Raw genomic sequence first — 13967 nt, 5'->3', positions numbered from 1 at the left:
CTCTCTCTCTCTCACTCCTTGTCAGCACTCAGCAGCCTCTGCCCTGGACTGTGGAGTCGAGATACAGTCCCTACACCACTGGACAAGCCAGCATGATGGCACGGGTGCTGGAAACATGGAGAAGGAACTTCAAAGGTACAAAACGTCCTGTGGCATCCCAGCACCTGCGAGGACATGCTGAAGCAGGTCCACATTATGCGGAGAACCCAACTCTAGCATGCCCCACCCATCACCCCCAAATCCATCCTGAAACAGGTTTTTGCATGCATGTCAGAGGGAGCAGGAATTGGTGTGGCTTTTGGGAGCAGCAGTTTGACAGACTTGAATGAAACCAAAAATCTGCACACCTTTCTACCCAGTATTTTCACATCTAGAAAATTTTTCTAAGAATTACTGATTAAAGCAAGCAAAGATATGTGTAAGACGATTCATTGTGGCTTGGAGTATAATAGCAAAGGTCACAAATAATGTGCACACATACATTTTAGTCACTCTGCGGCAAGAGACTGCAGTAAAAAGACTCCACTTGTTTCCATCATCCACGTCTGTCGGGTTTGAATCTATTATAAATATGTACTACTTTCATAGTTCAAAAGAAGGAAAAATTAAAAGGACAAATAAACCCTCTCTGATCTGAATATATGTTCAACCTGTGGCAATGCAAATGACTTTATTATTTTTGTTTATATTATTGAAACTTTTACGTTGAACGGGTATTGTTTTTATAGATATTAAACCTGGTATAAAAATAATTACTTCTCTGGATTCTTACTGCCTTCAATATAATGAAAAATATCTCATCTACAGAGAAGAGACAGCAAATTGTCCCAAACGCCCCATTCTTCCCTTCTTCTATAGGGGTAGAACCCCTGACTTCAAGCAAGGTACATTTCTCAGAATACGAACTACATTTCCCAGCTTCCCTAGCGCAGTCAGTTAAGACCACGTGACTAAGTTCTGGCCAATAGAGGGAGACCACAGGTTGCTATATGGCAGCTTCTGGGTCATTCATGCCTTTAAAGACCAGGGCATGCATTCACAACAGAAGAAATGCAAATTAAAACTGTACTGGGATATATTTCTCACCTATCAGGCCAGCAAACACCAAAAGCTTCAAGTACACTATTGGGGAAATTGTGTGGAAACAGATACTCTCATACATTACTGGTGGGAATGTGAAATTACACAGTCCCTATAAGCCAGTCAGGCACCCCAGAATAAAACTGAAAATCTACAGGACTTTCGTGCCTTTTCCTGCCCTATTCCCCTTTAGCCATCACAGACTCTTCCTGAATGAATCTCTTGCACATTCTATCCTATTTTGGTATCTGCTTCTTGGAGGAACCAAGCTGACACAACTTAGGAGTTTTGTGTTTGTGATGGTATCAATGTAGCAATTCTGAAGCAATTGTGTGTGTATTATAGGACTGACCAAATGAGTAAATATATTGATGTAGCTGGGAATCAAGGTTCTAGTGGCAGAAAAAGGAAGAAACAAATATGAAATGAGGGAAGAAGGAAGAATGCTGTTGTGTTGAAGAGGACTAGCAGGTCAATATAACCTCATGAATTATATGTTTGTGTGTGAGCATGTGTGTGTGTGTGTGTGTGTGTGTGTGTGAGCATGCGGTATTTATAGGAAATGCACGTAGGAGTTAAATATAAATAAATATGTGTGCATGTATATGCCGTGTGATTATCTATATATCGTCTACCTCTGTCCACGGAGAGGGACAAAGAGCACTGACGTTGGTTTCTAAATTCTGTTAAAAGGAATTAGGTAAAAACATATCTACACAGAGACATGTATGTGAATATTCATAGCTGCATAATTCATAATGGCCAAAAACCCAAACATTTCATCCAAATATCCATCAACTAGTGAATTAATTTTTTAAATGTAGTATATCTGTCCAATAGAATACTATCCAGTAATAAAAAGAAAGGAACTACTGATACTTTCTACAATATGAAGAATCTCAGAAACATTATGCTGAGTGAAAAAACCCTGCCACAAGAGCCTATGTGTTGTACGATTCCATGCAGGAATAGTCCAGAAAAGGCCAATCTAAAGAGACAGGAATCCGTGCTACCTAGGACCAGAGGTTGGTGTGGGGCTTCAAGTGCAGACAGTCAAGAGGGAAATTTCCAAGTGATGGACTGTGGTGAGGTTGCACAATTCTCCAAATTGGAAGAACCGTCCCCTCTCCCTTTTGGAGCCTCACGGCCCAGGGCTTCCCTTCAGACACCCTAAATTCCACTTGATGAATTGCAAAGGATCCTCAGTCGCTACGTGGGACAGCATTACTTATTCTCCATGGTTCAGAATGGATGTCCCCTCCTCTGCCAGGCCAGGATCAACCCCTTCCTTCTACACACTCTCGTTAAACACTCCATACAATTCTGAGAACCCTCTTCACTCTAACTCTTCCAGGTAAGTCTGTGCATGGCTGTCCTTCACCACTGGACATGGAGCTTCCTAAATGCAGGGACAAGGGGATAGTCTTCTACAGCACCTATCAAAGGAGCAGGCACATCAGGAACATTTGCCAAATGGACGAGTAAATGAATGAATGAACAAAGCTATGAGGAATAAGTGAGACAGAAGTGAAGAGAAAAGGTATGGGCTGTCTAAAGCGACAGATGAACCAACTGTTAAGAAGGCAATGAAAAAACAACTACCAACCCCGGCCCAAGTCCTGGGTAGTCCTGGTATTAAATAATCGGCTTGAAGTGGGATTCTGGGAAGACAGGGAAGTAGGAAGCATCAGGAATCTCTTTCCCCACCTAGACAGGTACACTATTTTGGAACTCTGGAGTCTGTTGAAGAGATGAAAGGCATCCAAATTGGAAAGGAAGAAGGAAAATTGTGTTTTCAGATGACATGACTTTATATGTAGAAAACCCTAAATATTCCCCCAGAGAATTTATTGGAACTCATAAACGAATTCAGCGAAGTAGCATGATATCAAGTCAACACATAAAAGCAGCTGCATTTCTGTACACAAACAACACACAACCTGAAAAGGAAATTACAAAAATAATCCCACTATAGTAGCATCAAAAAGGATAAAATACTTAGGAATTAACGTAACCAAGGAGGTAAAAGATTTGTACAATGTAATCTATGAAACATTTCTGAAAGAAGTAAAAGAAGGCAGAAATAAATGGAAACACATCCCCCATACATGGATCAGAAGACTTAATATTCTTAAAATGTACATACTACTGAAAGCAATCTACAGATTTTAATCCCATACCTGTCAAAATCTTAAGGGTGTCTTTTGCCAAAAAACATGTCCTAAAATTCACAGGAAATCTCAAGGGGCCGCAAAGAGCCAAAACAATCTTGAAAAAGAAGAACAAACCTGGATGATACAGACTTACTGATTTCAAAACTTATCACAAAGCTGCACTAATCAAAACAGACTAAAACTGGCATAAAGACAGACATATGGAACAATGGAATAAAAGAAGTGACAGAGATGGTCAAATGATTTTTGACAGGAGTGCCAAGACTATTCAATGAGGGGGAAAGGACAGTATTTTCAACAAATGGTGCTGGGAAAACTGGGTGTCCACATGCAAAAGAAAGAAGCTGGACCCTTACCTAATACCATATACAAAAATTAATTTGAAATGGATCAAGGGCCTAAATATAAGACCCCCCCAAAAATAAAGTGCTTAGAAAAAACAGGACAAAAGCGTCACAACTTTGGATTTGGCAATGATTTTTTGGATATGACATCAAAGGCACAGGTAACAAAAGAAGAAATTGGCAGATCAGACTTCATAAAAATTTTTAAATTTTGTACATCAAGACACACTACCCATGGAATAAAAAAAACCGCAGAATGGGAGATGATATATAAAAATCATATATCTGATGAGGAATTTATATCCAGAATATATACGTCCTAAAACTCAACAACAATAACAACAAACAAACAACCCAGTTTAAAACTGGGCAAAGAAATTGAATAGACATTTCTCCAAAGAAGATATAAGAATGACCAATAAGCACATGAAAAGATGCTCAACATCACTAATCATTAGGGAAATGCAAATCAAAACTACAACAAGATATTAACCTCAGCCTTAAAATAGCTACAAACAAAACAAAACAAAACAAAACAAAACAAGTATTGGTAAGGATGTGGAAAAACTGGAACCCTTGTACACTGTTGGTGAGAATGTAAAATGGTGCAGCCACTGTGTAAAAAGTATGGCAGTTCCTCAGTTAACAACAGAATTACCATGAGATCTAGCAATTCTAGTTCTGGCTGTATATCAAGAAGAATTGAAAAGCAGGGTCTTAAAGAGATACTCGTACACCCATGTTTGTAGCATCCTTATTCACAATAGCTAAAAGTTGGAAGCAACCCGAGTGTCCAATGACAGATGAATGGATAAACAAAATGTGATATATACATGTAATGGACTATTAGTCAGCCTTAAAAAGGAAACTATTCTGTAATATGCTACAATAGGGATAAACCTCAAGGACATTATGCCAAGTGAAATAAGCCAGTCACAAAAAAGACAAATACTATAAAATTCTACTTACCTTAGGTACTTAGAACAGATAAATTCATAAAAACAGAAATTGTAGTGGTGGTTGCCAGGAGGTAGACAGAAGGGAAAATGGACAGTTATTGTTATTGGGTACAGTCTCAGTTTTACAAGATGAAAAACGTTATGGGGATGGATGGGAGTAATGGTTGTACAACAATGTGAATCTATTTAATACCACTGAACAGTACACCAAAAATGGTTAAGACATAGGGGCGCCTGGGTGGCTCAGTCGGTTAAGTGTCCAACTCGTGATTCTGGCTCAGGTCATGATCTCAGGGTCATAAGATCAAGCCCACCATTGGGTTCTATACCAAGTGTGGAGCCTGCTTAACATTCTCACTCTCTCCCTCCCACTCTGCCCCTCCCCATCCCACTCTCTCTCAAAAAAAAAAAAAAAAAAAAAAAAGGTTAAGGTAAATTTTATGTTTTGTGTATTTTATTACAATTTTTAGAACCCTACAAAATAGTAACTATGTGAAGGACAATGGTGACAAAAATGACCCTTCTCTTACCTTCATCAAGCAGCCAGCAAACACAAGGAAGCCTTTTGAATGCAGATGCTTGGCCAAGGAGAACCCAAATCCCGAGTCACAGCCTGTGACCAGGACGGCTTTGCTGCCAACCTGTTTCAGAAGATCAGACCCCACATTAGGAACCCAGGATCCCAAGAACATAGTGACCAAGCAAGCCTCCTCTGGGCAGTGACAGTTAGTGCTTCCTGAGTGTGCCAGTCCCAGCCCTGCCCACCTGCCCCTAGCTCTTAGAGAAGCACCATAATAGAGCAGAGAGTGCTTGACACTCCAAATCAGGAGACGAGGTTCTAACCCAAATTCTGCCACCAACTGACAATGCTACCTGGGGAAGTCACTGCCCCCTTCTGGACCTCAGTTTCCTCATCTACAACCCCCAGCATCACCACCCCCCATCACCACGGTATTTATCATTTCTTACTCTGTGCAAGGCAGTCTGCAAACATTTTTCTTATTTAATATGCCACAGTAACTCTACACAGTAAGTAGCATTATTACACCAGGTTACAAGTGAGGAGACATATTTTCTAAATGCCCAAAGTAGTCAGCCCGTGGTAGAGCTGGAACTGACAGCTGGACTGAGAGAATCCCAAATCTGAACTCTTAACCCCTAACTTCATCTGATGGCGGGGGTGGGGTGGTTGAGAAAGTGAGAAAGTGGTTCCAAGCATCCCAAGGGCACTGAAGCCCCGCTCTGAGGTGGCCCAGGGCTGGGGGCCCCTAGGGAAGGGCTGTGATGACCGACCGTAGGGGGGGCTGCCACTCACCGGCTTCACCTCGTCGGAATAAGCACGACGGCTGCTAGGGACCAGAGAGGCGGAGTAAAACAGCAGCGAGCGCCTGTGGGAGAAGAGGAGCCATGAGCAAAGTCCATGCTCCTACCTGCACCTCGCTCCCAGGGCAAACAACTCAGAGGACCCTCAGCCACAAGTGTGGCCCCCATGGCTTCCTACCCCAAGCTGCTGAGGACAATCTGCTGGTACTACTGGGGAAGATCGTCCTAACTCTGTCCGCCAGGCTTGCTAGGCTGGGACAAAGTCAGCCAGTAGGTACAGTGGCCATTTTTGCCACTGTGTAAGAATCACCCTCCAGCAATACAGACAGCTTTGTTGCCAGAGCCTTCTGCAAATTCAATGTCTTCACCTCTGGGTTTTATGCTGCTTCCTGATAGTTTTTTTTCTTTCCTTTTTTTTTTTTTTTTTTTTTAAGATTTTATTCATTGGAGAAAGACAGAGAGAAAACATGAGCAGGGGGAAGGGCAGAGGGAGGGGGGAAGCTGGTCCCCCGCTGACCAGGGAGCCCAGTGCGGGGCTTGATCCCAGGACCCTGAGATCATGACCTTAGCCGAAGGCAGAGGCTTTAACCCACTGAGCCACCCAGGCGCCCCCTGTTAGTTTTTTTCAACTAAACTTTTGTTTTGAAATAATTACAAATTCAAATGCAGTTAAGAAATAACACAGAAAGACGCCCTGTAACTTATTACCCAATTTCCCCCAGTGGTAACATTTTGCAAACCTATAGCACCATATCACAATCAGGATATTGGAACAGATGCAGTGAAAATACAGCACATTTCTGTCACCACAAGGATCCCTCCTGTATTCTTTTAGAGACACATCCATTCCTGTCCACCCCACGTCCTCCTTAACCACTAATCTGTTGTCCATCTCTATCATTTTGTCCTTTCAACAATGTTATATAAGTGAAGTCACACAGTATATAACTTTTTGGGATTGCCTTTTCACTCAACGTAATTTTCTGGAGATTCAACCAGATTGTTGCACATATCAATAATTTGTTTTTTTATTGCTAAATTGTTTTCAATGGTATGGGTATACCACAGTTTTTTAACTATCAACTATCTTTGTTGGCTCATTTTTGTTTTTAGGTAGGCTCCATGCCCAATGTGGGGCTCGTGCTCAACTCTGAGATCGAGTCGCAAACTCTACCAACTGAGCCCGTCAGGCACCCCTAACCATTCAACTATTCAAGGGCATCCATGCTGTTTCCGGTTTAGGGTTATTACAAGTAGAGTTGCTATGAACATTCCTGTGTAAGTTCTTGTACGAGTCTGTTCTCTTAAGTAAGTACCCAGGAGAACCATTGCTGTCATATGGCAGATGCATAATTAATTTTTAAGAAACTGTCAAACTGCTTTCCAGAGCGGCATAGCACATTCTACATTCCCAGTCCCAAGGGATGAGTGATCCATTTTCTCTGTATCTTCACCAGCATTTGGTGGTGTCACAGTTTTTTTTTATTTTAGCCATGTTGATTATGGTGGTTTCAACGTGCATTTCTCAAATGGCTAATGACATTGAACATTTTTTTCTTTTTGTTTTTTAAGATTTTATTTATTTATTTGACAGACAGAAATCCCAAGTAAGCAGGGGCGGGGGGTGGGAGTGGGGAAGCAGGCTCCCCGCTGAGCAGAGAGCCCGATGCAGGGCTCTATCCCAGGACCCTGAGATCATGACCTGAGCCGAAGGCAGAGGCTTAACCCACTGAGCCACCCAGGCGCCCCGACATTGAACATCTTTGCCTGTGCTTATTTGCCATCTTTATATCCTTTTTTGGTAAAATGTCTTTTCGTGTCTTTTGTCCATATTCTTCTTAAAAAAAAAAAAGAAAGAAAAGAAAAAATTTTATCTTCAAATAATCTTCACACCCAGTGTGGGGCTTGATCTTAAAACCCTGAGATCAAGAGATGAAAGCTCTACTGTTTGAGCCAACTAGGTGCCCCTCTTTGGTCCACATTCTAATTGTATTGTATTGTTCTTTCACTATTGAGCTCTGAGAGTTCTTTACAGGTTTTAGAGGCTAGTCTTCTGTTACATATGCAGGATGCAAATATTTTCTCCTACTGGGCAAGCTGTCTTTTCTTCCTCTTCACAGAGTCTTTTGCAGAGGCAACGTGTTTCATTTGGATGAAGTCTGATTTAGCAATGTTTCCTTTTATGGGTCACGCTTTTGGTGTCAAGTTTTAGAATTCTTTGCTTATCCCAGAACACGAGATTTTCTCTTGATTTTTTTCTAAAAGTTTGATAGTTTTATGTTTGACATTTTAGGTCCATGATCCATTTTGAGTTTTGTATACAATGTAAGACTTAAGTCAAAGTGGTTTTTTTTGTTTTTTTTTTTTTTGCTTATAAATGTCCAACTGCTCCAGAACGTTTTTGTTTTGTTTTGTTTTGTTTTGTTTTTGGAAATGTACACTTTTCTGCCTTGAATTGCTTTTGCGCCTTTGTCAAATATCAGTTGGGGATATTTGTGCGGGTCTGCTTCTGGATTCTCTCTTAGATTTTGTTGAGCTATCTGCTCCCATCTTATTTTTCTTTTTCAAAACTGTTTTTGCTATTTTATTTTCCTTGTTTAGTCCTATAAATTTTCAAACAATCTTGTCCTTATCCACAAAAATCTGACTGTGATTTTGATAGAGATTGTGCTAAACTCATATATCAATTTGGGTGAAACTGATATTTTTACTTTTTCAAGTTCTTCAATCCCTGAACTTAGTATGGGTCTCCATTTATTTAGACCATTGATTTCTTTCATCAGCATGGTACAGTCTTCTGCAATACAAATCCTGTGCACACTTACTGTATTTATACCTCTGTATCTCATTTTTTTGAGCATTTTAAATGGTATTGTTTTAAATTTTAACATCCTCAAATTCATTGCCAGGCTATAAAAATACATTGTTTTTGTGTGTTACCTCAATTCCTGGAACAAACCCATTTTTCACAGTTTCTATTTTTATGTATTGCTGAATTCTATTTGCTAATATTTTAAGATTTTCGCATCTCTATTCATGAGGAATATTGGTGCGCGGGTCTCTTTTTGTGCAGTCTTTGTCTGGCTAGGGAATCAGGGTAGAACTACTTTCATAAACTAAACTGGGAAGTGTTAGTGCTGGGTAAGGGATGGAGTTCCCTATGAGGTCTCCACTCCTACTGCCTGGCTGGTAGGGGCTGGAGGGTCTCACTACTGCTCCCAACATGCATGGGAGCGTGCGGTCTCATTACTGTTGGGAAACTGGTTAAGTCCTAACTCTCCCGGACTCCCACCAAGCAGGCAGGGTGCCTGATTACTGCTGGGTGGGAACAAAAGGCCTGGCCCCTCCTTGGTGTTCTCGGATACCACCTCTACTGAAGGGACTGGGGTACCCCACTACAGCCGGGGTGAACTGGAAGTTGAGGCTCAGTACAGCTTTTGCAGGTGCAGGGAGGGGTGGGGCCACAGCACTTCCTGTGGTGTTTGGCTGGAGTACAGCAATTACTTTCTCCAGTTTTCTGTCTTGCTAGGCCGGTCTTTGGGCTGGAGAGAGCAGGCTCCTACTGGGGCTTTTGTCCTGAGCTCACTGTCATTTCTGGACTGTGAGCCACTTCAGCTCCAGGTGTGGGGTAGATGAAAGGCAAAGAAAACCTAAAGAGCTCATCACTGTGTTGTTTCTTGGGCCCTGAGGTCCCTAGCTGTTCCATCTTCTTCTCCCCATCTTCTACAGTCTTGTTATGCTTTTTTATATAAACTGGGGGCTTTAGTTGTATCCAATGGGAGGAGCTGAGAAAAATACATCTACTCCATCTTTCCAGAAGGAGAAGTACTGTTGGGTTTTTTTAAGCTATTTTTTAAAATTTTATTTATTTGAAAGGAGAGAGAGAGAGCAAGAGAGGGGGAAGGGGCAGAGGGAGAGGGAGAAACAGACACCTAGCTGAGCAGGAAGCCTGACATGGGGCTCAGTTCCAGGACCTGAGATCATGACCTGAGCCCAAGGCAGACGCTTAACCAAGTGCTCCAAAGTACGGTTAATTTTTAAGTGAATACTAAACCAGAAACAGTAAATGGAGGTGGCAGGGTCACCTGAGCAGCTGGTGAACAGGGGAGAGGAGGTAGGAGATAAATTTGCTTTTACTATTTTGTACTATGTGAATATATTACATATTCAAAACACAAAGTTTTTAAAATATTCATAAAAATGTGTTATCCCAGGGTGCCTGGGTGGCTCAGTCAGTTAAGCAGCTGCCTTCAGCTCAGGTCTTGATCTCAGTGTCCTGAGACCGAGCCCCGTGTCAGGCTCCCTGCTCAGCAGGGGAGTCTGCTTCTCCCACTCTCTCTGCCCCCCAAAAAAACCTTTTTTTTTAATGTGTTATCCAACATTCTTAAAGAACAATGGGTTCACTAGACAGAAACGAGGGTCCACTAGGAAAGTCAGCCAAAGTAAACTCCTGTCCTTTTGAATTGCCACAGCAGAGTCTCTTTGGATTTTAAGTCCTGGAGCATGGTGGTCTTAAGTGTGAGCGGAATGGTATGGTTAGTACACCCAAAGGTAGTTAAATGACTTTATTCAAAGAGAATCACTGTTTTTCCCAAGACCCCAGGGGTTAATCTGCAAAAAGAACTGTCTCTCCTGGACCAGATTTTATGTGTTCTTTCCCTGCAAGTTCCCTTTGTGCTACTTGATACTATAAAAAGTAACAGCCTCCCAGCCTTTGCCCCATGGCCATTGCAGACATGGCAGGATCCCCAGCTTGGGATTGCTTCTCAGTCTGGAGGGTCCCTGGGCCTGGGAAGGCCTCGCTACCTCCATTCTCTAACTTCAGTTGACAGGGAAACATGTTAAAATGCAGACTCCCAGGTCCCTCCCATTGACACTCTGATTCAGCAGGAAGAGGTGGCAGCAAGCTGCGGGTCAACCCACCCCTTACTCCAGCCGCCATGCTTGTCTTGCAGGTGGTACAAGTTCAGCTCAGGACAGTCAGTTTTCTGCAGGGTGGAACCCCAAAGAGGCAGCAGTCACATTCAGAGAAGACCTCACCAACTGCTGTCCTAACCTACAAGTGCAATCAGATGGGGCAGAGAAGGTACAACCCGGCAGTTCCCCCAATGGTCTGTGGAAGAACTTCCTGGTCCCCAGAGCATCCAGGAACTTGCCAGGCCACAACTGATGCCACCCCATGCTGGCCAGGGCATCAATTCTGGCTTCTTCTCCATCTTACCAACCTGTGTCTCTTCCATCATGAATCAGCCACAATAACCCAGCTTTCTGCAGCAAGGAGTCATGATTAAGTAATTGGACAGGCAGACTATACCAAGATGATGGGGTCTAGGAGGGACAAATGTCAGTGACAGAGTGCAGCCTGGGAGAAATATGGCCTCACGCGGCAGCATATGCAAAAACAATACAGTCCAGTCAACTATGAATCACAAGGGATGTGGCTGCCAACGGAATCTACAGGAGCCAAGGCTGGAAGGGATAAAGGAGCCCTTCTCCACTCTGCCCAGATCAGGCTCTCCTGGAGTATTGCGTGTCAGGCCCAAGCAGGCAGAACTGAGCACTGACCCAGCTGGTTTGTGTAACCAGGATCCCGGAGGTGGGAAATGATCAGTAACTCACCTCTCTGGGGCCAGCACCAGAGCCTTCCACTGAAGCCAGAAACTCAAAATCTGAGGGCTGTGCAGAGCCAGTAAGTAGGGCAGGCCGTGAGGTCAGAGTCCTTCAAGAGAGGTGGGCTCCATTCCCCCTTCCAGGGGATGAGGCCTTTGTGGGAAAGGCCATTTCATACTCCTCTTCTATGATGCCCTCTGCTAGTTGAAGCCCGTTTCCAACCAAGCCTCTATAGCCCATGGAAATGCTTTTAAGCAAATGGTCCTAAAAGCCTAAATGCATGTTCTTCCAGACAGACTTATTTATTGGCAGAGAAAATATCCACTGATTTTCTAGCTGCTGAGACTTTACATTTAACCTGACCCTTAATTTCACTCCTCTCAAATATAAAAGAATGGAAAGCATATTGTTTTTTTCCTTGCTCTGGCTGCAAAAGAAGAAAATGGGGTAACAGAGCACTCTGAATCCCTTGGAAAAGGCAATTCCAGAAGTTCTCAAAGAAGAGCTACTTATTTAATTTGTACTTAATGCTTTCTCTAAATCACTCAAACCATTCCGGGAAGCCTTGGGACATTTTAATTGACTGGTTTCATGTGTAAGATTTAAACAGAGCAATTATCCAAGTGATCAAAGGATTGAGACACATCAACATTCTATGCCTTCTGGGGCGCCTGGGTGGCTCAGTCGGTTAAGCATCCACCTTTGGCTCAGGTCATGATCCTGGGATCCAGTCCTGCGTCAGGCTCCTTGCTCATCGGGGAGTCTGCTTCTCCCTCTCCCTCTACCTGCCACTCCCGTTGCGTGTACTCTCACTCTCTCTCTGTCAAATAAATAAAATCTTTAAAAAAAAAAAAAATCTATGCCTCCTGATGCAACATTCCAAGTGGGGCATCACCTCACTTAAGGGGGATCCTTCCAAACACACACATATGAGGCAATATTTCTCACACAGAGGGCGTACACACAATGAAAGACCACACAAACCCAAACTGACATTCTTCCAAAGTGGCAAGGTCATGAACAATCAAGACTGAAGAACCATCCCCAGTAGGAAGAGTATGAGGACACATGACAACTAAAGGCACTGTGAGCCTGATTTGTACCCGGGACCAGTAAAGGTCCATTAGTAGGCCACCTGGTAAAAGCTGCATCAGCAGATTAGTTCACTGGTATTACCGCAGCGGTCACTTCCTGGTTTAGATGGTCACACTACGGTTTGCGAGAAGTCAACATACGGGGAAGTGAGATGAAGGAGATACAGGAACTCTCTGTACTCCTTCTGCAACTTTCACATAAGGGCAATTATTTCAAAAGAAAAAGCTGAAAAATATAAAGCAGGGATGAAAGATCTTCTGTGTCCTGTGAAGGTCTTTGTCTTCTGAGGACATCTTTGTTTCTTCTGCTGGTGACAGCAGGAACTGACAGACATCTTTTGAGAGTCAGGCCTTCTCGCCTTCTGTAGCATCCATGTGTGACAAACTCTGTTTTGCTCACAAACTGTGACCCTCAAGGGCACCTCCAGCCTTTCACTTCTTACCTTGTTCCATTTTCTCTGTCGTAGCAACTCAGGGTTCTCCCCGGCAGCTGTGACAAGGGTCTGAAGAGGCGGGTGGACAGCATGGTGGCCACAAGAGGTAGAACGGTGGATCTCCTTCTGTGGGTTCTGAAACACAAAATGCACCCATGTACAGTGCCTTGTTGCCTCCATGGGCATACCCTTCTGGCTGAGGCAGGGTCCTCCCGCACATCCCTCATGAAGCTGCTGCTTCCTTTGATGGAAAGAGTCAGGAACTGCGTTCTAGTTCTGGCTGTGCTACCACCTCCTTGGGCAACCGTGGGCGGGCTGTCACCCACCTGTAACGTGAGAAGGTGGGACCGGACAGGTGATCTGACAAGCAAGTGAAGTAGCAACCACAGGCGACACTTGAGGACTCATCCCATGGGTCATGGAGCCTCACAGAGCCCCATTCTCGTCTGTGTTCCCCATAACCAGCAGATCATCAGTCTGTGGTGACCCCAGGCATCAGCCTGCACGCTGTTTGGCCACAGGCCTCCAAGTGCAGCTCTTCCAGCCCCGCACAAATCACTGGGCTCCACCCAGCCCCTCTCTCCCCCAGTCCGCCACACACAGGGTCTGGCTCTGACCCTCAACTCAGCAGTAGCTCTGGAGCCTGGAGACTGGAGCTAGAAGGTGAGACACACTTCCATCAACCTTAATTAAAACACACACACACTGAGTCTCACACCCCTCCACCACCCTCTTCTGAAGTCACATCAACCTTATTGCAACAAGGCTATGTACCACAGGGTGTCATCTTAAGTTACCTTAAGGCTACTCAGCACCAGGACTAGCTGTGCACAATTAACTGTTGACTGCTGTGTGCCTTAGTGGCCCTCCTGGCCGGAGGGTGGGGGTGGGGGGGTAGTGGGGGTGGTGGGGAGAGGAGGCCAGGAGGGAGCTGAGCAAGGCAACCACA

General features: G+C 43.8%; 1 protein-coding gene across 2 annotated transcripts in view; it reads right to left on the bottom strand.

The window, feature by feature from the left end:
* The window catches only part of BDH1 (3-hydroxybutyrate dehydrogenase 1), a 42181-nt gene that overhangs the window by 15305 nt on the left and 12909 nt on the right, over window positions 1-13967 (bottom strand). For both annotated transcript variants that reach the window (XM_080815834.1, XM_080815835.1), the window contains exons 2-4: window positions 13028-13153; window positions 5873-5945; window positions 5088-5198 (exon numbers count right to left, since the gene is read on the bottom strand). In XM_080815834.1, coding sequence (XP_080671960.1) covers window positions 5088-5198; window positions 5873-5945; window positions 13028-13110 — 267 coding nt within the window. In that variant the 5' untranslated portion in view covers window positions 13111-13153. The remainder of the gene's footprint in view (window positions 1-5087; window positions 5199-5872; window positions 5946-13027; window positions 13154-13967) is intronic.

Source organism: Martes martes (assembly GCF_963455335.1).
Source record: "Martes martes genome assembly, chromosome: 1".
Lineage (NCBI taxonomy): Eukaryota > Metazoa > Chordata > Mammalia > Carnivora > Mustelidae > Martes > Martes martes.
The sequence above is the reverse complement of the archived record's forward strand: the minus strand, read 5'-3'. Positions and strand labels throughout refer to the sequence as shown.